The 25,688-nt window shown below is 49.6% G+C and overlaps 2 protein-coding genes across 2 annotated transcripts in view; one reads left to right on the top strand and one right to left on the bottom strand.

Annotated features, from left to right (window-relative positions):
• GGT1 (gamma-glutamyltransferase 1) overlaps positions 1–23,939 on the bottom strand; it is a 60,160-nt gene extending 36,221 nt beyond the window's left edge. The window contains exons 1-3 of the mRNA XM_086761694.1: positions 23,914–23,939; positions 21,904–21,996; positions 6,957–7,021 (exon numbers count right to left, since the gene is read on the bottom strand). The gene's annotated coding sequence lies outside the window, so the exon portion shown is untranslated. The remainder of the gene's footprint in view (positions 1–6,956; positions 7,022–21,903; positions 21,997–23,913) is intronic.
• Positions 4,625–23,921, top strand: LRRC75B (leucine rich repeat containing 75B). The gene is made up of 4 exons (XM_086761696.1): positions 4,625–4,894; positions 9,586–9,714; positions 12,830–12,942; positions 23,152–23,921. The coding sequence occupies exons 1-4, from the start codon at positions 4,637–4,639 to the stop codon at positions 23,672–23,674; spliced, it is 1,023 nt and encodes a 340-aa protein (XP_086617822.1). The 5' UTR covers positions 4,625–4,636; the 3' UTR covers positions 23,675–23,921.
• Positions 23,940–25,688: the final 1,749 nt, after the last annotated feature.

The following is a 25,688-nucleotide window of genomic DNA, read 5'->3' on the forward strand; positions in this document are numbered from 1 at the left end:
AGACCACAGTCCAGCTGATGCTGCATTCATCTTTTATCTCCCCATCTCCATGTCCTCTGCACAAGTGTTAAGGAGATTTCTTTCCTGAAACTGTGCTGTCATGAGCAGGTGGACCTTCTCCAGGTCTGTGCTGCTTTGTTCAGTCAGGAGTTTACAGGTGTTTGGGCTGTGATGCTCCCCTCTTGAACACATCATGGCCAAACAGCAAGTGCATTTGCACCCAGATATAACGGAATTAAACCCGGAGCCTGGACTAGCTTTCTGCATGGATCTCTCCAGGACTACAGCTCCCTTCCCTGCAGGAGGCTTGGCTTTGAGGGAGTGCCAACAAGCTCAGAGCCATGAGAAATAACAACTTGGGAGCTCAGACAAGCTGGTTTGCAGGCAAACAAAAGCTGAAGCTGTGAAAGTGTGAGGCAGTCAATGCAGCATCTGACAGCACAGCCTCACCACCGCCTTGATCTTTTTCCCTTCTTAAGTGCTGAATTAATCAATTACACTTCCAGCCCAGCAACAACAGTCAAAAATGTAACCTTCATCATATACAAGGCAACCATAATTAGGATTGTCATTCGGATCCAGCTTCACCAGCATACAAATCAGAAGAGCCTCAGTGAGTGTGCGGGTGCACATGTGCGTGCCTGGTTCCTCCCAGGCAGGGGCAATTGGAATTGCAGTCATACAGTGAGCACCAGGGGGTATTTGAAGGAAAAGGGCAGTGGCACGCGCTCTGGCTGCAGCCATCCAGCTCTGCAGTCTCTGCAGGGAGTGCTGTGGTGCTGAGCGCTACCCAACAGGGCAGGAGCACATTATACAGTGCAAACTGAAGGCAACCCTCCAGTTGTGTCAGGGAGGAAGCCACAACCTTCCCACCCACAGCATGTCAGCCTGATCTCCCAGCCGTGTGCTGCATATGCCACAGACCCTATAGAGATGAGACCATAGGAAAATGGGAGGCCTTGGCAACCTCTGAGCATGGTCACCAGTGTAAATTTGTAAGGAGTGAGCAATTACTATCCCCTCCCCAGTATACTGGCAGGCAAACTGAGTCACGAGAGGCTAAGTATGCTATGCGATGGCAAAAGCAAGCCAGGAGCACTCAGTGAAAGCATCAGCCCATGGCTCAAAAGCAATCCAAAAAAGCAAAGTGAGTTCTAGGAGGCAAACAGAGCAAAACTACAAACCTCACTGTGCTATTAGGTAGCTCCAGGGTGCATCTGCATCCCTACAGCTGTTGTGCCAGTTCACTAGAAGCTACAGCAGACTACAGAAGGGGCAGGGAGCTAGTTCAGCACGGTCTAAGGTCTGAAATGGCTTCTATACAAGAACAAGACTCTTCAGCCTGGGAAACAAAAACCTGAGAGGGGACATAGCAGAGGTTTATCATTCAAAAGTGGCTTAGAGAAAATGAATAGGGAATGACTGCCTGCTGTCTCTTCCAATATTTAAGCTACAAAGCATCAAAAGAAAACAGTGACAGATTCAGAACAAAGTAAATATTTCTTTACACAATACACAGTTGAACAGTGTAACTCACCGCCATAGGATGCTGTGGATGCCCAAAATTTGCTCAGACTCAAAAAGGTTTAGGAAAAACCCATAAAGGACTATTAAATGCAGAGATCCCCACCTCTAGAAGTTCCTGAACTACAGATGGCTGCTGGTGAGGAGAGTATTCAGGAACACACCAACACGCATCCCCCTGTTCTTATGCTCCTCGCTAGGCACTCTCTGTTAACCACTGCTAATTCAGGATCCCAGGGCAGAGAGACCAGCGGTCTGATCCAGTACAGTCCCTCTTCTGTTCCTGGCACTGACATGAGCTCTCCTTACTTGCCTGAAAGGCCAGGAGCTGGGAATGTTCCCATTACTGGACACTGGGATGACAATAAGGAGATGTGTTTACAGCACAAAATTTGAGTGAATAACGAGAGGATCTCTGATTGCTGTCTATTTTTTCTATTTCTCATCTTAGGAGAGATTTTTGGTAAAACTCCAACTCACCATGCTGCACCCAGCTAGCTGGAGTTGGCAGCACCAACCTGTGTTCAGCTTAGAAGCAAGTTAACATCTTTCTGAGGGGTGGGGTGCTAATCCACTGGGATGGGGTGGAGGAATCCTCTTACCAAGCTGCAAAACCACGGCTTGTGGTTGCTGTGAGAGGCCCTGCAGTTCCCACTCTGTCCACCTGAAAAGCTCATGAGCTGATCTACCTCCCTGTAGAGTTTTCAGGTGCCCTTTGCCACCACAACAAAGAGGAAAGGGAAGGAGGGGACACTCCTGTAGGCTGGTATCCCCCATGTCTTGCACTGGCTTGCTCAGTCCCTCCTAGGGCTGCATAGGACCAGAGGACACAGTCTCTGACAGAGTCCCAAGCAAACTCCTGCTGTTTCCTCCTCCTCCTACATGCAGCAAGTCTTGGTGACTGTCTTAGCTGTAAAAATACACCCACTCAGTGCCATGTGTGCTTTGAAAGTGCACACATAGATAGGGCAGGATTATCTCTTGGTCTACAAAGAGGTGCCAGCCAACCATTCTCCTTCAGTAAAACCAAGCGGAGCATTGCTGTGTTTCTCATTAGCTCCTATTATTCATGCTATTGTAGTGTTTCCAGTTGTAAAGCACACAGAGGAGAGACAGCTGAACTGCTCCCACAACTGTTTTGTCTGTTAAGAGGATCTGATCTGTAGCGGGATATTTTCAAGTCACACACAGAGGAGAAGGTATCCTGGTAACAGTGCCATCCTCCAAACTGCTTGCTTGCCCTGGTTCTCCCACTGCCTCAGAACAATGCACAGTCTCATCCCCGCCTAAGTGTAAACTGCAGATTATGTTTCCTTCTCCTGACCCTTGGAGACAAGGTGTGAGACAATTCAGCCACACAAAGCCACTCTGCTATTAAAATGATCCTTTGGTTACAAACCCTGCTATTGCTCTTTCTCCTTTCAACAGCAGTCACAGAACAGACCAGGCAGAAGCACAGATCTAAGACAGCCTGTCCAGTCGCCAGGCGGCGAGGAAAGGCCACCGTGCAACCCTCCATTGATACCTTTACCCATTGCTCCAGCCAGGCACTTCTTGTCCTTCCCTTTGCTCCCAGTGACAGTCCTGCAGCCATAACGCTGCACCCCATACAAGTGATCTTCTCTTGACCCAGCTCTCAAAGCTCTCCAACCAGATCCTGAAGTCCTTACTCAGCATCTACTCCCTCCAAACGGGATTAGCCTGAGTCAGGCTCAGCAGTATCTCAGGATCTGTCAATGCTAATTTCTCCCTTGCAGGTGCTTAGCTAGAACAGGGAGGGGAATAACAGGGAAACGGACAGTCAGGGCTTTTGTCTCATCTAACATTGCATAGAATTCTGAGAAAGGGCCATTAGAATTTGGCCTATGTAAACACTGTGACAAAATCAATGCATCGGCCAGGCTTCTTTAACATCCAGCCCCATTTTGTCCCTGTCTCTTCAAGCCAGACTCAGGTCACCTGTAGAGTATTTGAAAGAGGCTGCAATGATGTGGAGCACTCACATCTCCATCCCCATCCAAGGCGCTGAGGAATGCTAACAAGGAAAATTAACCTTGCTGGCTCTGTACACCAAAGAGCCACAGCCATCCCCAGTCCCCCACAGCAAGGACCTGATGGCCACAAGAACAGATTCTTCTGTGGATGCATCGGATGATACTTGTTGTAATGGATGCACAAGGCAGTGGGAAGCCCAGGCTGTTCCTATAGCTGTGTGCCCTCACATTACAGCTACCAGCCACTCCTCTCTATGTGCAGGATTTGCGGTCCCTCATGGGCACCTGGGCTCGGTGTGGGGATAGTCCTGAACAAAAGCGAGCCCACGGCTCTGGCTCCAGAAAGCAGAAGGTCAGGCTGAGCCACTGGTTATACTGGGAGCATGACTCAGCTGCCTGCAAAATCTCAGTTGGAGATGGGATCCAGGCTTTGTTTTTGACCATCCTGTCAGATGGCACTGATTTTGTCTGAGGAAAGCCTGTGCTAAACTTGCTGGGGGAGGGAGGAATGCATACGCGGAAAACACTTCTACCCACAGCAGGTAAGGAACGGTGCCAGCATCGTACTATCAGTTGCAGACAACGGGCGGCAGGCAAAATTCCTGCCACTTTCTAGATTCGTAAAAACACCTCCTCTGGGTCCAACAGCAGACCGATAGAACACACAGCCCACAGAAGCAGTCCCAGCCAGATGGCGTGTTTTGAACCACGGTTAATCTTGACAACCTTTTGCAGTGTTCAAAGAGTTTGCCTAGGAAAAAAAAAGCTCCCCAACACGCCTAGATGCGAGCAGCGGTCCCGGCAGCATCCGCGTCTCTCTTTGTCCCCACCGAGCATCTCTCGGCAGAACGAACCCAGGAGGAGGAGGCTCCTCCGGGAGAAGGGGCAGCGGGGGGCTGCCGAGGCGCTGGGGAGGCGGGTGTTGGGGCAGGAACCCGAGCAAATAAAATATCCCCGGTGTGCTGCTCCTCCGGGGGCGCCGGGAACCGCCAGTCGGGGAGCACGGGGAGTCGGGGCGGAGCCGACCGACCGGGCGGGGCGGCCCGGACCCCCCGCCTTCCCCGGCGCCTCCCCCGGCCCACAGCCCGGTGCTCGCCCGGTCCGGAGGCATCGCGGCCATGGGCTCCCGGCTGAGCCGGCAGAGCAGCCTGGAGGAGGAGGGCACCGAGGAGCCCTGCGGCGGCAGGCTGGAGGGGGGCCGGGGAGACTTCCACCTCTCCTCCCTGCTCCTCCACCCGCAGAAGCTGCCCGGGGTGCTGCGCAAAGCCTCGCCGGCGCCCTACGTGCGGCGGGTGGGGTGGCTGCGGGAGATCCAGGCCACCATCCGGGAGCACAAGCGGGAGCACGCCGTGCACATACTCAGGCTCCTTCGGAAGGTAAAACGCTGCGGGCGACCCGGGCCGCGGGGCAGGAGGGGAGCGGCGGGCGGGGCAGGCAACAAAGGGCGGTGCGGGCCGGGGTCTGCAGTGTCCCCCACCCGGCGGTGCGGGGCGGGAGGCCGGGGTTCACAAGCCCCCCGCCCTCGGCGGGGTGGATCTGCAGCCCCTCTTGGCGGGGCGGGTTCTTTGTGCTGCCTCCGGCCGCTCCGTGCCCGCCGCGGCAGGCGACACCCGTCCTGGCTCCCCGCCACCTCCCCGTGTCCCCGCCGGGGCAAGGGGCGCCTGGGGGCAGAGGGAGCGGGGCCGGGAGCAGGGCTGCGCTGGAGGCAGAAGAAGGGCTGTCCAAACCTCGGCTGTCCCCATCCACACCCCCCCATGCCAGCCCCCGGGTGCGCTCAGGATCGATGCCCCCCGAGAGAAAAGCCACTGCCATCCCACTGCTACCACATCTCCATACACCCACCCGCCCAGCCAGGCTGGCCAAGATCTGTCTTTTGAGAGCACTCGCAAAGGTTTTGGAGAGGACCTCTGGGCCAGCCTAGACTGAGAGGAGAGGTAAAGGGGTCAGTGTATCAGTGGGAGCTTGTTTCTGTCTGCCGCCATTCAGGAACAGAAAAGCCAGTGTGCAGACAGTGTGGTGCCAAACGGATGCCGAGGACAGAGCCCTGCCGCTGGAACAGAGCCATCTGCTCCATCGCTCAGTGCTACCATCACTTTCCAGGCAAACTCAGCTCCCCTAAACTGCAGGCAACTCTGCAATCAGTAGCACAGGAGAAATTCTCCCTCTGATTTGGACATAACACACCATCAGTTCTTAGCGTATCATGTTGCTTCAGTAGATAATGACCTACTTCACCTTGGGAACACACTCAGTTTCTCACCATAGTGGCAAGTAACCTTCGGGTGTGAGTACACTGGAGCAGGGACTGGTTTGCTGGGATGTTTGTGTAACCCTACTACCAACTGCAGGGACAGCCCTGTCTCTGCTTTTACAACACGTGCAACAGCGGTGGTCAATGCCCTGGCCTACTAGCAAGTTGCACTCTATGAGTAAGAGCTTACAGGACCCAAAATTACATCTCTACTTTTCCTGTCCACTGCTTTAGCATTCACATAAAGATTGTTACCAGTACCACAAACACTCTTCTTGCCATGTGTGTAGACAAATCAACCCTCAGCAGAAAGCTTGTATGTGGGTAGCAGTATGGCAGACAAGGGTTGAATAAGATTTCACAGGCAGTTTTGGAAAGGCACTGTTACAAGATGCTTGTGAAGAAAAAGAGGCAACCCCTCACTTCATGAACATGGCGATATAACATGAACAGACTTTTGTAGGGTATGCCAGAGGCCAGAACTACAGAATGTCATTTTCCATAGTGCTCAGCATCTCTCGCTGAGACTGAAGCACTGAAATCTTCCACGGACTTTGGAGGTGTCCAGAAGGTCCATCTGTGAACAGCCAGGGTTTGAATGCTAAGTCATAGGGTCATCTGGAATGGAGGGTCATTTCTAAGCCCTCCTTTCAGTGCAGCCTGCCAGCTCCTTTCAGGATCAGTTAAAACACTCAGCTTCCCCACATCGGCGCTGAGAATTACCACATCCTGAACACTCACATTTTGTCCACTGCCCTTCCAGTTCCCCTTGTTATTCCTGGTCCCCATCTCTGCCTGTCCATGTCAAAATAGTGACCCTCTGTTCATCTGCTCATGACAGAGCAGTGGGACATGCATCCTGTAGTCACAACACAGCCTTCCTCCATCAAGTAAAACAGGAACCTATCCAACACCACCCCAAAGCCTCTGGTTCATTGTGTGCTCGGAGATTTCAGAGACAGAGGGCTACACCACTAACCATACCACACCCTTCAACAACTAAACACCACTGTCAACCAGTCTGGAGTCATGTAATCAGAACCAGTCTTCCTCACATGTCCAATGTCAGCTTCAAAGAGTACTATGACCAGCCTTTTTTACCCATTTACAAATTTCCCTCACTCCTCAAATAAATTCAGCCCTTAGCTTGGTCCCCAGCATATCCTTCCTTACACAGACTGGCTTACCTTGGCAGCAACACGCTCTCAGGAGTCACGGATTAATGCGTCCCAGGTGAAGGTCTGTTTGTTACCTGTAAAAAGAGATACTTTGTTCACTCCAGTAGACAGTGAGGATATTTAACACCATACCTCATTACTGTGCCTTAACACCCCAGAAGAGAGCAGAGGACCGGAATCACAGCCTCCTCAAGTGAGCAGACACGCTGAGCCAGACCAGAGGACATGGGCTCCCGACACGTGCCTCCTGCTTCAAGGCAACCTGCTGCTCCTAGCAGACACAGACCTTCCAGCCCTGCAGATGTACCCCACAGGATGTAATTTATCTACCAGTGTTTTTTGACCTGTGGTCTGCCATCTGCTCCTAGGGTATCAGGACGGTGTAATAAAGTAAAGCAAGCAAGCCAGGCAGAAGCAGATCTGCTAACAGAGATGCAAGATCCCAGCATTTTAGAAGATCGGACAGGGAACAACTACAAACCACAGGTGTATGCTCATGTACCCTTCCTTTGCACAGGAACACTTGGATGCCTCCATGGCAGATCATCTTACCTGTCTCAGAAATACTCACCTGCAAAAGACACACCAGCTTTCCTGTTGGTCTAAGAGGGCAACACTCAGCTGAAGCCAGGGAGACATTAGACTTAGACCAACAAAGAGTCTGGTACAATCTGTTTTCCCTGTGCCAAGACAACAGCCAAGTGTCATTTTTAAGATAATAGCACTAAGCCAACTGAACTGGCAAAACTTATAGTATTCTGCTGTCTCCAGCCACCCTTTGGGTGGTACAGAATTTTCCAAGAAATGACAGCAAGAGAGAGAAGGAAGAAAATAAGTAAGATGAACCAGAAAATTCCCCTGGGCTAAAAATTTATGGATTATCATTGTGAAGTGAATATTTACAGCTATATTATTTATAAAACCCTTGCAGGCAGGATTTATAATGGGAATGCAGATTCATCCTAATGGTATAGCTCCAGTTCAGGGAGCTTAATTACTGCTCTCACATCCACTGCTGCATGCCCAGCCACACCATCCTCTCGGCAGCTTTCTTCGTCTGTGCGTATTACACTTGGCGTAGGAGGCTCCATTTCCCTGAAGCCTTATGGTTAAGGGAGACATTGGCATGATGCCTTGGTACACTCCTGGCCCACATCCAGCTGTGGTTATCTGTCCTTCAGGACTGATCCACTGCTTGGGTTCTTTGGTTGCTTATGAGTATCAGCTGTGTACACACAGTGATGGGGCTGTAAAGCATTTGATTTATTCTCCCTTTCTCCACCAGATCTGTAGCCAGCATCTCTTTGGTATTGTGCTCTCTGCTCAATCCAAACATACCCAGAGAAGAGAGTGGATACAGCACTGGCTTTGATTGCTGCTTACAGTTAAGGTCCCACACCTCTGCTAGCTATGCCTCCATCCCTGCTGGTGATGTATGCGTGTACAGCCAGCTCGTTTCTTCCTCCCTCTTTTTTTTTTTTTTTTTTGAGCTCTCAGTGCATCCTTCACTGGGTGGTGCCTGAAGCACATATTCAGTGGAGCAGCGCAAACATATGGGGCATCCATTTGCTTATTCATTTCTCCTGGCAACAGCATACAGAATAGACATAGGACTTGTTTCCTCCCTCAGCTGAGCCCTCCTTGTCAACTGAATCAAACCCAGCACTATCCCTATTAGGGAGCTTTTTTGTTCTACGTTTCTATTCCAGGGGTATTTTTTTCTGCCCTTGGCGTATTTTCATGCAAGTATGTGATCTTGCTTTCTCAGATTTTTTTTTTTCTTTCCACAGCTCTGTGGTATCTCCTGATTGTAATAACTGTGTTATATACTAGATCTTAGCTTTCCTCTTAGCAAGAAATAGCTTAGTTCTTTGCAGTATCACCCATCTGGCCCTTGGGGAGGCTTTTTCTTCCAAAGGATGCTGAGGTTTCTTCCAGCACATCCAAAGGTGCCCCAGACCCTGGTCCATGCAGGTAAGTTGCATGGACCACAGATGTTCCCCTAGCTTACTCTATGGAAGATGGGAAGAGGCCTCCCCATAACTGTTATGTAGAGCTCCCTATAAATTTACCATTGTACCCAACAGACAGTACTGTCAGTGCCTAGCGCTTACTGAGAAACTCAAAGCACAGCTGAACTCATACTGACAGGCAGGACGTCTGCTCAGCCAGCCACCATTAGGGTGTATGGCAGTACCTAAATACCTGAGAAAGGTTTGATTCTTCCAGAAAAGCTGAGATTGGAGAAGCAGGCTTAGAGCCAGCCTTCCTGCTTGGCTTCATCAAGCAGATTCACACATAGAGGCTGACAAAACTGTTTCTCTGGAGCTAATTCTCTCTGGGCTCCAGCCAGCCTGGAAGCGATACCACTCTCACCTTCCTGTGGTAGGTGGAAACAAGGTGGTCAGTCCATAGGCTGACCAGCTCAACTTAACACTGCATCTCATTCAGCAGTCTGGCTGTCCACATACCCCACCACAGTAACCCCGGCTCAGACACAGCTGCTTCACCTTTGTTGGATAGTTTCCTGTATTAAGCAACCAGCTGGCACCTCATCAGATTTACTTTCTGGTTTCAAAACATATCATGGTTATAGCTGCAAGGAAGCCTGTGTGTCTGACTGTGGTTTTTTTTGTAGGACCTGGGACTGGAAGGAACATTCCTCAACGAAGTGCTCTACAAAAATGCAACTTTCCTCAATTTGGTGGATCCCATCTCCCATGACTTGCTGATGAGCCTTGCTAGAGATCTGCAGTGTCCCAAAAAGGTGAACCCTTCCCTCAGCTCAATTAATACTTTGCACCACAGCACTCATGCAAAGAGAGCGCTAATAGGGTGGCTGGTGCTGGGTGGTGCTCTGCAGCCCTTCAGAATGAGCCAGCGTACCCTTGGAGTGGTAGCATAGACTGTTTTGCATACTTCTGTAGAAATCAGAACTACCTCAGAAAAATGAATGCAACTGAAGGAGGGGTCAGTTACATGAACAGAAATCAAGAATTTATTTTTTGTGCCAATAGTAAACTTGATGACAGAGTACAGGCCAGATAAAAATATATGGGGTGGGTGGTGGTGCCATATTCACCAATATGCCCCAGAGCTTCAAAGCAGCTGGCTTATGGAGGGGTTATGGGGCTGCAGAGAGGAACAGAGATCTCTGCTTCAGACTGGTGCCTTTGCAGGCGGAGGACAGTCACCTCTCTCTTCCCAGGTCCTTTGCCATATGTAGCTACCCTAATCCAGCATTCCATCCCCACTATAACCTCCCAGATTTCTGAAAGAATATATTGCAACTCAGAGTTCAAGAAGCATGTGTTACGTGCACAGGTATCCCTGCATGGCTGTGGCACTTTCCTTCAGAGAATGAGGAGAGCAGAGACAAAGAAAGGCAAGGCTGACTGCAGGCAAACATCAGAGATAACACCATCCCACTGCAACACCAGCATCTTCTTCTCTTACCCTTTGTCACCACAAACACTTGGATTTGCAATACAGCCATTTGCTCATCAGGGTTGGCAAGTGTCATGTTTGCTTCATAAGGAAAGCTAGAGAGTGAATTTCTTTATTCAAAGAGAGACATTAAGTACAGACAGCTCAGAGCAAACAGAGGCACCCTAGGGAATACACTGAGTGCCTGGTGTAGATTAGTGGTATTTCTAACCTTGTTCTGCCATCTCCTGAGGCTCTCTGATAACAATTAACCCAGTCAGGTCTCAATAGACAAACTACATTTAGTCAAAGTTTAATCATCATCAGGCTGCAATGCAGCCTGAAAAAAAAAAAATCAAGTGTAATTTTTATGCATGTTTTATAAGGAATGAGGTGGGTTGCAGCAGTAGTACCTCTTAGCCAGGGCTCACCTAACCTCATCTCCAGCTGTTCTACCAGACCATCTCCAGCCTCATGCCGCGCCGTGCCCTGTAGGGGAGGCAGCATGAGGGGACGTTTCCCTACTCCAGGTAGGGTACACACTACAATTCTCATATACCTGCATACACCTTGTCCCCCTGCTATTTTCATGTCATATAGATGTACATGCACCATTATATAGATAAGATTTTCCCCATGGAAGGGAAGATTTGAGCACCTGAGCTGCCCCTCAAAGCCCACAGGAATTTAATTAAGGGGTTGAAGCAACTCGGTGCCCTAGAGAATCAGCACACTTCCTAGCACAAACACTGGCAGATCACGTCCCCTCTCTGACCCTGGCTGAGCATCTGGTGGGTGTAACTGCATTACAGGCAAGCAGGCTGAGTGCAATTCCCAGTCTGTCAGTGGAAATTAAATCAGTGAGGACACGGGAAGTAACAGGAGGGTAATTCTCAGTTGTGAGTCAACAAACGCTTGCAGAATGTTGTGCCAGCTTCTGTGCTGAAGCCCGGTGTGCACGTGCACCCACTTGGAAAGGTTTGCTTTTGTAGGTGACAGCAGGGTGCCAGCTGCAGCCTTGCCAGCACAGCAGTAGTCTAGAACAAGGCACCTCACCCAAGGGCACGGGCTAGTCCCTGTGGGGCTCCTCAGGGAGGTGCTCAGCTGAGCACTGAGGCTGGGATCCCTCTTCCTTTGGCACAGCAGCACGGCCACATGCTGGCAGCGCATCCCTAGGGAGTTCAGCTGATTCACTGACTGCTTCGGAAAGTCACAGTGCAGATGTTGGCCCACAGTACGGTGCTTCAACTGCTTGCAATAAAGAATAAATTAGCATATTCCCTGACAGCTTTACTATGTGTTTACCTATCAGATCCCTAAATACACATGTTGCACTGCAGCTGGAGGGCTGAGGAATGGGAATGAAGGTGTTTGTCCGCATTTGGAAAACACGATGGAGGGGGCAGAAATCCCAGCCTTCAAGCAGCTGCCATTTGCTGTTCTGCTTCACCAAGGGAGGAGAGGTACTATTGAAAGTCATGGTGATAGATAACGTGCATAAATAAACCCAGGAAGGTAGCAACCACCTTGGTGCTATCTTTTCCTGATGAGTTACTGGAGGGGCTGGAAGGAACTGCTGGCATTGGGAAGCTCCCAAACTCAGACCTCCAGGAGCAGAAGGGACTGCAAGGAAGCAAGACAGAGTATGGGGAACTCACTGGTTCCCTGTCCCAGCATCTTCCAGCTGGGACACAGGAGGAAACAGTCAGAGTGCTGCTGCAGGAGGAGCAGGAATGTCCCAGGGCACACCTCTCCCAGCAAGAAGCACCTCAGGGATGGGGCAAGGATGCTGACTGCTGAACTTTCCACATCAGGGTAACAGAAAGTCAGTCCAAAGACAGTATCCAGTTAGGGAAGCATAACAACAAGATAATTGATAGAAATTTAGCATAGTCCTGTAGTATAATGAGTTTGCAGCTTGTCTGCACAGCTGGGGACAGGTGCTGCTGAGGATACAGCAGTGAGGAGCTGAGACACTCATGCTTGTTTCAGATTGGAGATCTTTTGAAGAAAAGGATGTGGAGGGTCCCTGCACAGAGCCCTTCTCGCATTGTCAGCCACCTCTGCCTTCCCGGGTGTTGCCTGACCTAGAGCCAGACTCCTCCACCACAGTTCTAGAAAATAACTCCCTCTTCCGAGCTCCACTTACTCCTGTGTAGGGTATGAAATTGTAGCCCCGCTCTGGGCAGGAATGTACTGTCTGGGCTGGGGTCCTTCCTGGCAGTGCAGAGCTCCTACTGCTCCTCCTCCACCCCAGGAAGAGATGGCATATGGCAGAGGCATCTCAGGCCTTCTCGCCATTCCTCTTTCATCCTCTCTTCCTCTTCTCTTCAACTCCTCCCTTACATATATACCGCTGCTCTACTACCACCTCTGTTCCTTTCCCGTCTTCCTCTGTCCTTGCCTCCTGTTCTGCTGTAGTGCAGGCAGAGTCTAATCTGTCCCTTTGCTTTCAGGAATATGACCCCTGGAAATCCTCAGACAGGATCTGCAGGCAGCTGATTTACCACCTAACCCCGCACTCGAAATGGCACCGGCACGGCATGCCCCGGAGGAAGTCCCAAGTGTGGTAAGCAGCCTGGCAGGGACAGTGTGGATGGGCACGGAGGGGGATCCGCCAGGAGAAACGGTGCTGCAGCCAAGCACCATCCCAGTCTGCCACTACTGCCCTTTTCAGAGAAGGGCAAGACTGAAAATCTGCATGGCAGCCACTGCAGCCAAATAGCACAGGGTCAGTTACCAACACCCCTCTCCTTGATCAGGGAGATCAAGTTCTCTGTCAGGACCAGGAGAGGGACCTGAGATGGTGCAGAACCTCACCAGGAACCCAACTCAAAGCACATTGGCCACTGACAGCTACTGCCTGGCAGCTGCTTTCCACTACTTCAGACATATTCAGACACCCACACTTGTTCTCTCCTTGACACTTGCTGGCTTTTCTAACCAGATAAAGAGCAATCCCTACTTCTTTTAAATCCACCCTGTTTCTCCTCATTTTCTTCAAGCAAAGCCTGTTCCTGTGACACAGATCACCACTGCTGAAGAGAAGATAGACAAGTGACTAAGAAAAGAGCTCATGTCAGCCCCAGTAGCTTCACAGGAATAAATGCAAGGCTGCATAAAAAGAAATGCAAAGTTGGCAGCACTCTGAGGATGGCCTTGGGCTTTCCTGAGACTTTGAGAGTCTTTGATGCACGTGCCAGCAACTTAAACACCACCCCATGGGAACTGACATTTTCATCATACCTTTCGTTCTAGGAGGCAGATCCCCAGTGCATCTTAAGGAATAAAATACCTAATACTATGATTTCCAGGCCATCTGCCTCTCGTACCTGTAGCCCCACTTTGCCACCAAATCCAAGTGCTCTGTGAGTTTCGATGCTCTCACCCTCAGCTCCTCGCAGGGCAGGACTGCTGGTGCCAGTTTGCAGGTGGGAACCACAGCACAGAACAAGACCAAGGGGACCAGAGCTGAGCAAGTCCTTTTCCACACGCGCTCAGTTAGAGGATCCCTATGGGATCCTACAGAGCACTGAAGATGCAGGATGTAGAGAGCAGGTCTGACCTCATCCCCATCTTCTCCCAATACAGAGAAGCTCAAAGAGAAGTGCTGGAGATGGGGAGAGCTCTATGGAGGGTGGCTGTCTCCATTCCTTTCCAAGCTCCCTTTTGCTGAAACCCAGCCTCATTCTGTTTTTCCAAGTGAAAAATCCCTCCCTGCAGCTACCTAACTCAACCCTCTGCCCCACACCCCTGTTTGCAGGCAGAACAAACCTCTTCTCCAGGTGGCTTCCAGACTGGAGAGTCAAACTGGAGGTATTCTCTCTGATTGCATAGCCTAGGGAGAGCAGAGGACTGCCTGCTGCAAACTCATCACTTACTAACAACACAGAGAGCCAGGGGAAGAGCTCTGAGCACCATAAGCCCAAATTCCACACAGAGGGGTCAGACCTAAAGTACTGGCCAGATACAGAGCATCTGTGAGCATAAGCAGGGAGAGGGCAGCAAGACAACATGCGATGGAGGGAAATACAGGTCTAAAATGGGGGGGCCTGCCTGGCAGCCAGGCCCAGCTGCAAGGTGTTACATAAGGCATAAAATAATTTTGATTAAATATTAAACAGCAGAGCTTCTGCTTTTAAGACTGGAGAGGAACTGGTTTGCAGTTTGCGGCAAAAAGCGCCTGCAGAGTTGGCATCTGAGACCGCTGCAAGAACATGGATGTTGCCAGTAGCAAGAGTGCAAGAAATAGCTGCTTCATTTGGAGATATCAAGGCCAAATTTTGTCCAGTCAGTCTGTTTTACCTGATCTGTATTCTCCACTTCTCTGTCTGCTAGTGGGAGTATTTTATTATAATCTCTGTCTCTGAACCCATGCCCTTGGCTTGTACCATCTTTCCTTCAAGGTGCCATGAAAAGCATGGGTGTAGCAGCAATACTTTGAAGACATTTCTAAAATCTAGTGGGGATTTGGGACAGCAAGGAGAAATCAGTGCATGGAGACCACATTCAGGAACTGAATTCTCCTCTTGCTTTTGCAGTCTTGTGGGCTTTGGCTTCTGGCTTTCACAAAGCTGATGCAGGACCCCCTTGTTCTCTTCTGAAATGTGATTTCTGCTTTCTGGCAGCATGTCAGATGGATCCAGGAGATAATGAACAAGCCCAGCCGTACAGAGAACTTAGAGCATCTGCCAGGTTTTAATTACGTTTGGGCTGTTACAGAGATGTGGTATAGGAGATGGAAAGGACCTGCAATACCAGAGCCAGATAACACATCAGGTGTGCCTCCCCCACTGCCAAATAGCAAACCAGTGGGTCAGAAACAAACTAACTGTAGTTATGTCTCAGTGAGACCCAAAACATTCAGCAAGTACAAAACTGAGCCACCCGGGAACTGGCAAAACAGAAAGGATAAGATACATTTCTTCAAGCACTCCTGTTTTGATGCACAGCAATGCCAGGACAGCTGGAACTGTTAACTCTATTAAGAGCCAATCATACTTCCAGCAAGCAGGAACAGTCTTATGCTATTCATGCTATAGAGCCCAACCAGATACTAAATATTCACAAATAGACTAAGTTAGCAAAGCATCCAATGTGAGAGCCTACAGACATGCACAGATATATTCCTCCAGACCTCCGTAACTACAAACCTGCCCCCTACTAAAGCCAGAGGTCCCACCTGCTTCCACCACCACCTTAAACACTAACATAATTCAACCCAGAGCTATGACTGCAGCAGAGGTGCAATGTGCCTTGCACAGGACACAGTGGGATGCTGTTTATCCTGTTCAGCCATTCTAAAGAGCTACTGATAAGTGACTGCCCTGAGTGTGGGAGAGAACTCAGGCCACGTGCTATCATCACCCGAATGCCCCACACCAGAAGAGTCCATAAAGAAACATGGAAGGAGAAAGTTTCTTGCAGGACAGTGGACTCAGTACAACAGCAGCTGAAGCCAGTAGGAGAGATCCAGCCCAGGCTGTGCCTGATTTCTCTACTCAATTAAACTGTCAAAGGTGATGCTGGGAGGCAGTTTGCCCTCTGCATCCATGCTGTCTGCTTTGTACAATGAAGGCGTAGCAATGTCCCAGCTGTGCAGTACCCAAAGAGACTGTTTCAGCTGCCCAGGTGATACTCAGACAGGTTTGCCACGCTGAAAGAAAGGGGTTCAGTTCTCCTTTCCTGCAAAATCCTGTCTCAGGTCTGCAGCCTCCAGTCAACAGCCTGCACCCCACCTTGCAGCTGACTCTGCTTGGGTTGGCTGCCTAACCAAACAGGGGAGTCAAGATCTTGGAGAAATTTACTGGGGGTTTTAAAATTAAAAACTAAACAGCTAGAGGATAAGATTTCCGCAGCTGAGACCAGTATGCACAATTGTCACTCTCTTATATCATAATGGAAATTCAGTTTTACCACCATTTTACAGTTCTATAGGTCGCTCATGTTTAATGAGCAGAATACATTCTGGAGTGTTGTATAACTCCAGTTTCGCTTTCTCATTAAATTGATGTTCATAGCGTAAAGCATAATGGATTATGAAATGCTCCTTTCCACAGACATAGGCTTTTTAGGCTTTCAACACCACTCCTGTGGCATTTTGACAGATGCAGAATTTTTGGTTATTATTAATTCTTGTTTTCAGAAATCTTGAGGCTTCCTTAATTCAGCATTGCAAGAGAACTACATGTTCTAGTGCAAGTGCCACCATCTGCATCCTTGAATGCAGGGGGTGTATTACGTTTTGAGGGCAAAGCCACACTGGACTGCAATTCAGAGTGGAGAGGCAGAATGATACCAGGTAAAGGCAGCCTTTGTCTGGAGAGCTGGATCGCAGCCTTGCACTGCAATCAAGAAGCTGTGGATTACAACGGAGCTGTCTTGGCAAAGCCGTGTCAGGGAACCTTACCTATCTTCCACTTGCATCATCCCCAGAGCTGGCTACTTCAGTGTAACTACTTCCTTTGAGTGTAATGGATTAAATCTGAATCCACAAAACACACAGGCAGTAAACGTAGAATGATCTTTACAAGCAGAGCGTTCCTGGCACAGCAAAACCCCCAGATTTTTCACACAGTAACTAGTTATGGAAGAGTAAAGGCAGCTGTGTGCATGAAGTTAACTTCCAAACTACATACACCTGGGCTTTCCTTTTCACAAGTCTTGCCACAATTTTACTTTCCTCATCCAAGTGCATTTCATCTTGGCTAATCTAAAGCTGGGTGGAGAACAGAGCATCCCTTCTGGGCTTATTGCTCTGTTTGTCAGTTATTGACATGCACTGCTCAGACATTGCAGCATCAGATGCACTTTTAAAATGCAATGAAAGCACTTGTGTCTAGAAGACTGGAAGTAAACAGCTCTAAAGGGCTTTTTTTTTTTTTTTTTTCCTTGAAAACATCACTCAGGGCTGCAGATGACAACTCTGGCAGATTAGATCCTAGCCTTCACATGGCATGAGGTGAATATTAACTACAGCTTCATGTCACCCTTATGCAACAGGGTAAACAGCACCATCATTCCTGCTTTAGAGACAGGAAGCCAAGCTAGAGAATACCAGTCAGTTAACTAAAGCCACATGGTAATAGTCATACAGGAGTACAGGAACTGCCCCACACAGTGTTTTAGCTGCTGCTCACAGAGATGTCAGCTGGACAGACATGAACTGGTGAAAAAAAATGGCAGAGAGGGGCAGGAACTGTCCCCTCCCCTCATCTTACAGTCCAGAGAGACCCAAACACTACCCATGATTAGGGTTCCCAGCAGATTGAAGAGGCAGGTACATCTGCAAAGGCTGTTGGAGATGGTGGAAAGGGTCATCCAGCAGCTTGATGCTGCCCTGTCACAGATCAGAAGAAAAAGTCCAAGACCGATAGGCAGGAGAAGCAGGACATCGATAGACAGATAATGAGTGTAATAACAGAGGCTGGGTAGCAGATAGCAGTTAAAAGGAATCAGCAGAGACCTTGTGCTTTCATGAGTCTTACACAGTTGAAGGTCTGACAGGGACATCAAGACCAGGTTGGACGGGGCTCTGAGCAACCTGATCTGGTTGGAGATGTCCCTGCTCCTTGCAGGGGGGTTGGACTGGATGGGCTCTAAAGGTCCCTTCCAACCCAAACCCTTCTGTGATTCTATGGCATAGGCTCATACATGGCATTTACAGTGAGGAGGTAGCATTATTCCCTGCATTGCTAGGATAGACCTAAATAATGAGGGGAAACAACCAATGTGGCAGCAGAAGGAAGGCTGAGGGTTCACACCTGTCTTGAACACACCTTCAAGGACAGAGTGAAAGTGACAGCAGAGCCACAAAGAAGAGAGGCGCTCAGCTGCATCACCACCTGTGGATATCCACATCCCACCCCAGTTGCAGAGGAAGGGTGGTAGAAGAAAGGCTACCTTTGCACTCCCTTCTCTCCACAGTGAGGGACCTCCTCAGACTTCACCAAAAGAGCTTGGGTGCAAGGATGGAGATGTGACTAAGGGACTTCTCATGGAAGTGGCCTGTTTGTGCCCTGCCTCCATCTTTACAGAGGTGCTGGGCCCAGCCTCAGAACAGCTCAGGCTGAGTTCACCGATCAGTGCTTTTGAGACTTCTCTTTCCTTTTTCATGTTACACTGGAGGCAGCTAAAGCTAGCCCTGCACTGCAGCACCCTGTGGGTGCATGAGGAAGCAGAGCAAGCAGATTATGCTAAGTGGGTGATTAAAAAGCCTGGAGTCCATCCCCTAAATCACTGCTTAAAGCAGAGAAGCCATCCAAACATGCCTGTCACTAGGTTCTGTGCAAGGAAGAGCAGCCAGGAGATACCAGACTCATGGCTAATTAGCCACTACTGGCAGCACCTGTTAATGAAGGAGGGGATACACAGTGATGGGAGTCTCTGGCATCAGGAAAATTTCACATTTGGAAGCAAATTAAACATAAAAATAAGATGTAGAGGAGGAGAAAGCTGGTAATTCCCCAGACAGGCAGGGAGTAGTGGGCATCCCTCATTACTGAAATTGTCTTTTACCATCTCCCAGCCTCTCTCCATAGCATAGAGACAGGGAAATGAGGCTGGGACTCCAGGAACCTGAACATTCTCGGGCATTCTCCTCCAAACCCCAAGAAGCTAACAAGAGGTCAGGCACCACTGTGGCTGCTGCAAATCCCACCGGAGCAACAACAGTCAGAAGCCATTAGCACACCTTCCCTGCAGCTACCAGGGAATTTAGCTAATAAGCAAGAAGTAGAAAAGATTCAGTGCAAATGAAAAAGTGTGCTGAGCCCTCAGCTTCATGGAGTCAAAGAATCACCTGGAAGAGGGGCTAAGGGTTAGGGCCCTTGGGACAGATCCTGGAGACAAAAAAACCTAGCAATTAATTTCAGGTCTTTTAATTGTTTCCTGTCCAAACAGTTCTGAATTTGCTTATGTTAGCTGAGCTCCCAGGAGGCAGGAGCAGTGTTTGAGCCTTATGTGGGGAGAGGAAGATTTTTATCCCAGAAAAAAGCCAAGAGAGGCACAAGGTCATTTCATCCTTTTCTGAGTCCACATTTCTGATTAGGAGGTAGAAAGCTGCCTTCCAACACCTGCAGGTCGCTCAGATGCCTGCACTGTCTGGACTGATCCTGGATGGATCTCACATGGCCAGGCTCATGGTGCAGCCTGTGGACTGCTGGCAAATGCCCACTGGAGAGTAGAGTTGGCACCTAGGGAAGGGATAAGCCAGAGAAAGGGCATACTCCAAGGAGGGAGTTGCAAACAATGCAAAGAACAACTTGTTTCCCATAGGAAACAAGGAGATATACCTAGAAGAGCTCTCGTCCCTCAGGAGGGCTGGACTAGGGTTGCAAGCAGGTCCCTGATCCCTTCCTTATACATAGAGGAGGGCAGGCATCGTTCCTCACTGGATGCTGCATCCAGCTCCAGGCAGACAGCAAGGGCACAGGCTGCTGATTGTCCTTGCTTCTTCCTCAAAGTTTCGCAGAATTTCTCACTTGCAGCCATTTCTCCAGCATCTGAGGGGGTGGGGGTTTGTTTCCTCTCTAAGCCTGCTGCACATAATACAAACACAGTCTGCTTCCCTGCATCCAGGGTCCAGATCCTTGTTAGATGCAAATCCCCACAATTATAAATCTGCACACAGCGCCAGCTGCAGTAGCATTAAGTTAATCCAGCCTCCAGTGCTTTCCAGTCCTCTGCCCACAAGTCCCATGGGCATCAAGAGCCATGTCGCTAAGTAGCTGTTTTGTCTCACACAAAGAAAAAAGGTTCTGCAGCTGAAGCAGTCTTTAAGCCTATTTCACTTGCAGAAATTAGGGGATAATAGGTGACCCATTTCCCTGGAAATAAACCTGGCATTTTCTCAGCTGCTGCACAAGCGTCTGAGAGCTTGGTGTCCTGTGTATCGTGCCCCCTCCCCAGGAGAAATAGAGCTTAGCAGAGCTCCAAGAAAATACCAAATGTCAGATAATTCATAGTAAAGCATCTACCCACATTTCCCTGTCCCTTTTCTGACAGCAGACATATTCACCTCTAAAGCAATAGAGGAGAAGGAGCAAAGGAGTAGGCAGCTGTTCTGTGTCCTACCCCAGAGACGGTATTTAGCTGCACCTCTTGGAGCTGCACAGAAACACCAAAGGAGGTGAGAGGGAGAGCTGACAGGATTCACAGCATGCGTGGGGCATCAGATCTCATGCTTCAGCACTTACCAGAGAGCTGAGGGCCTGTCTGCAGCATTAGGGGCTATGTCCACCAGGGTGAGGCTTCTACAGACACATCCCTACAAGAGGCATTTTTATAGGCAAGAGAACAACTTAAACACAGGGGGCCCAGAGTCACCCTGGCAGGTACAGCAATGAGGGCAAAAGGAAGCAGTAAAAACACAGGAAAGGAAAGAAAAACAAGCCAGCAAAGCAGGGAGGGAGGGCTCTGGCACAGGACAGGAGGCAGGAGAGTTTAAGCACATTCAGCCAGGAGCAGTCTGGAAAATCAATTACAGGAAGAAAATTTGTCTGCTTGATTAAAGCCTCCTTGGGGTATTGGCTTGTTGCTGGGGAGAGCAGCAGAAGGTGCCTGCTCTGGTCAGAGCACAATCCATGACTTATTACTGCAGTCCCTGCATAGCAGTCAGCAGGAGGGGAGGCATAACAGGCAGAGACAGACAAGCACGTTGCTTTTGTCTTCCTGACATTTCCCCTCACTTATACTGTTTGCACTCAGAGCCAAGTCACCCAAAAACGGACCCCAGGAGCCATTCAGACTCGCCCCCTGTTAAGAAAGCTGCTGTTGCAGATGCTGAGGCGCGGCAGAGGGAGCGGTGCTGGCGCAGACATGCCCTCCAGTGGTCCCCAGTCCAGCCTGGTTCCCATCCCCACACCAAACTGGGAGCTCTAAGGCTTGTTCCATGTAGCTTTACAATAAATAGGAAGGTCAGATGAAGCTTTGCAAGCACCCAGATGAGGCCTGGGGGTGGGATGGGGTGTTCCTATTTTTAAGTCTCCTTTCTGTGCGCACCCCACCCCAGGATCTGCCATGGTTTCTCAGCCCTGGGGAAGAGAATTTCCAGGAGCCGCAGGTTGTGTTTGCACAAAACAGGCACTGAAGTAATTCAAGGCTTGCTTCTATGCTTGTTTATCCTGTATTTCCCCCATACCCCAAACAAAGTCTTACATTAAACCAATATAGGCCAGAGCAGGCTTCTATCTTATCTCTTGTACCAGCTACCAGGAGCAGCCTGAGCAAAGTGTTGCTAAACCCAGAGCAGGAATCTGTGGTCTTCAGAGGTCTTTCCACCTCATGCTCCTACAAGGAAGTGCTGCTACAGGTTTGCTAACATTGAATGTGTCTATGAAGGGCTGTTGCCTGCACTGGTGCACATTTATCCACGGCATGTTATTACATACTCAGAGGGGATTATTAAGGGCTGAAATTTCCAGGATGCCATGAGCTGCATATGTAAAGCAAAGCTATAGAGGCAGCGTCACATCCTCTCCACAATTACAGAAGGGCCTTGCAATACTGAGGCTTATAGGGACATTCTCACCTGCCACTGGAGCTCCTGCGGTGCTGCAGCCTCCTCCGAGGAAATTGCACCCATTGCTCTTAGGGACTGGCTGTGCCACAGGTGTACAGGACACTACAGAGAGCCAGATAGGAAGAGTGGGGACCTTCAAACTGGTGATTAATTCTTAACCCACCCTGCTCCGCCCAAGCTTAAGGCACTTATAGACCCACCAAGCACACTAGTGTGGGTCCTACTAACTAGGACTCCCATATCTTTAAGTTAGATGTGTCTGAAAGGACAGCAAGACTAATATCATTTACACTAAGGGATTAGGTTCTCCTGTGTTACACCAACACACATTCCTGCTCCATCTTACAGCATATCCCCACCAGCTCCTCTAGCCCCACAGCTCCCACCTTCCCACAGCACTCTCACAAACCCACAGTCCATCATAAAACTCCACATCCCACTCCCTTTGTGTACCCAACAGCCCCATAGCACAGCTTTGCCTGCTGCGCAGCTTGCCTACCTCCTCCTCACTCCACTTGCCAGGCAGACAGCAACAGAAATGGCTGAAACCACCTCTCTAGATTTCTTTTAGCACCCTTAGCCCTCCCCGCCTCCTCACAGCTGCAGCAGATCCCAGATGATCTGCTGACCACAGAGACCCTAATAGGCAGCCACTGGTGCTGCTTACTGACTATGTGCTGCTTGGGACGGTTTTTAAAGGGACATGCAGAAAATCCACTCCTAGAGTGCCGTTTGCCTATAGATTGTTTTCCTGATAAAATCTCTGTTTCTCAGCCTTTTAACACTGTTTTCCACTGTAGCAGACCCGCAGCACAGCCTGTTTGCAGCAGATCTTGGCATCCACTTGGAGAGGTGGCACACAGACAGCCCCCACACAGCACAAGCCAGTGCACTTGAAAAGTTTGCTTGCCTTGGTTATTTTTGCTTTCCATGCATGAGCGTCTGTACAGGCACATGCAGGCAAACCCTTTGAAATGTGCTAGTGGAAGACATTTTAGCATCCTGTGTTTAACCAGTTCTGGCAAAGTTTATGTGTAAGTGCTGAGAATATACAGGAAAGCCCCAGGACACAGTCTGCCCTGAGGCATGGTGCAATCCTTGTGCTTGTTTCCTCAGTGAGCTCCATTAACCCTTTGCTTAACGTTCCAGCCCATATTCTTAATGAGTTCTCCCCTGTCCCAAGTGCTCTCTCACTTGGGTGAGAGAGGTGGATGAGTGTTCCCCTTAATGATCTCTCTCTACCCTTTCCATCATTAGCCTGAAGACCAGCCTGCAGAAGAAGGTGAGTCAGGACTCCATGGATTTGTCAGGGATCCCCCTGACCATGCGGGATGTCCACCGCATGGCCTACTACCTGCAGAACAACGGGGACCACCTCACCTCTGTGGACCTGAGCTTCACCGAGCTGAATGACGACATGGTGCGCCTGCTGCTGCCCTTCCTCTGGGCACTACCCAAGCTCACTCACCTTTCCCTCAATGGCAACCGACTGACGCGGGCAACCATGAAGGAGCTGACTGACACCATGAAGGACATGAACAAGTTCCCTTGCCTGGCCTGGGTTGACCTTGGCAACAATGTGGATGTCTCCTCCATGCCGCAGCCATTGCTTGTGGGCCTGCGCAAGCGCCTCAGCCAGCAGACCACACTGCCTACCATCTATGAGGCGCTTGACTGCGACTCGGATATCTCCAGCGGGCATGAGGGCAGCCAGCCAGAGGACGAAGCAGCAGGAAGCACCCCACCACGTGCTTTCTCTCAGCAGGGCTGCGAGAGGTGACTGGACAACAGGCCAGCACTGGCACACTGAAGCTGCCCCAAGGAGAAGTCTTGAGTACAATCATCAAGCAGAGGGCCAGCTTTACCGGCTTCTTTTGGCTCTTTTCTCTTGCCTTCCCTGACATCTCCCCCCCGACTTGCTGTGAGACAAAAGCCTGTCATCCCCCCACAACATGCTCCGCTCCCTCCCCTCGCTGCCAAACCCATTGCCCACGTTCCAGAGAGGAACGAGTGACTTACAGTGAACCTGGTCCCCAGGCAGGGTCTCACTGGAAGACGGGAAAAGACCTGTCGGAGTCAAGAATATCCTCCAGCAGCCATTGGGTTGAGGGAAAGGGATGGGGGGAACCTAAAACAGAAACAGGCTTGTAGTTTACTTCCTTTCTTCCTTATCCTATGCACCTTGGAAACCTTGGGACCTGTAGCCTTGAGTGTGACAGGAGGTACCCCAAGAGCCTAGCTGCTGTGGAGCTTAGCTGAAGGGCTCAGAGGCCAGAGCTGGAGCCCAGCAGTGTGTCTCCCTCTTGTGTCTGGCTCCTTTTGTTTTGTTTTTTTTTCCTATTGTGTGTTTTGTATTAATGTCTGAACAAAGGGACTTGGTCAGAGACCATTGGATTGCATAGGCTGGGGCGGACACATGGCTTGGAACTGCAGCATCAGGATATTTGCTGTGTGACCGGGGTGAGAGGGAGGGGAAGGAGGTATGTGTTGGTGGGAGCATGGGGGATGGGATGAGTTGGGATGGGATGGGAGGAGGGGGGAGCAGAGGGAGGGGGAACAGTCTTGTGGATTAGAAGGATTGGTTTCAAAAACTGTGCTTTTGTACTACAATTACAAATTCCAAGTGAAATTGAGGAAAAGCAGACAGCTAAGCGCATAACTGTGGCACTAGAGGAGCAAGCAGTGAACGTGCCAGAGGTGGGTACTTCCCAAACTAAAGCGCAAAGCTTTGGCTCCTCATGGCATATTGCATACCTCATAATACAGACATGACACGAGCAGCTGCATCGCCATTTCCAGTGCTGTCCAAAACCCAAACCACTGATGCAATATTTCCAGTGTTTTCCACGTTGCTCATGCTCTATGTAAACATAATAAACAGTTCTCTTGGACATGAGCATGAAGCACTATGGAGTCTGAGTATCTGGGTTGTTCACAAATCGAGCCATCAGCCCAGACGCTGCAAGAATATGGACCAGCAGTCCTCATGCAGTGCCTGAGCAGTGTGGGACAGGATCAGCAGGTACCAATCAGATCGGTGAGAGAGGTTCATTCCTCTAAGGAAAGCAAAACATGGATGTTCATTTGCGGTAGGCTGCCGTGCTTCGTGTTGCAAGGTGCTGATACAAATAAACTGATCAGACTTCAGCTGATAAGTCAAGTCCTTTCAATTATCTGTCCTCACAGGAATTCAGAGAGCAGACACATTTCTGAAAGAGTTAAAAGTTAAAGAAATGAGACATATTAAAAAACTCATATAAATCCTGGCCCTCCTAAATTAACAATGGGAACTCTGCCTTCCTCTGCTGATTCTCTCTGAGAGTCTCAACACATATAAGCAACTCTCATATACTAAGCCACACAAATCCACATGAAATAGACACACCTTTCATGCTCCTTGCTGATTTTACAAGACATTGCAAGCAACAAATCAATGATATTTGTAAAGTGATTTATCCCCTTTGGACCAAGAGTGTCAGGGCACCGGAAGGTATTGGTTTCTCTGATCAACCACCAAAAGCCCCAAATAAATCCAGTCCCCTGAAGAAGAAAGCTGGGTTTAGAGACACTGTGCTGACTATTACAGCCTGACACCACAAACGGTGGACCCAGTCTTGTTCGCACTCCGGTCACTGGAGTAGGACCTTGTAACCTTCATGTTGCTAACTTGCAAACAGAAGCATGGTAAGGTCTCTGTCCTGCTTACCAAAAAGAGCAGAAGATAAAAGGTAAAGCAAATATAGCTAAGGCCAGGTGCTAGCTGCCCCATCCCAGTGGAGGCAGGAGAGAAAAGG

The sequence above is a fragment of the Chlamydotis macqueenii genome, chromosome 17 (genome assembly GCF_036417535.1).
Source record: "Chlamydotis macqueenii isolate bChlMac1 chromosome 17, bChlMac1.mat, whole genome shotgun sequence".
Taxonomy (NCBI): domain Eukaryota; kingdom Metazoa; phylum Chordata; class Aves; order Otidiformes; family Otididae; genus Chlamydotis; species Chlamydotis macqueenii.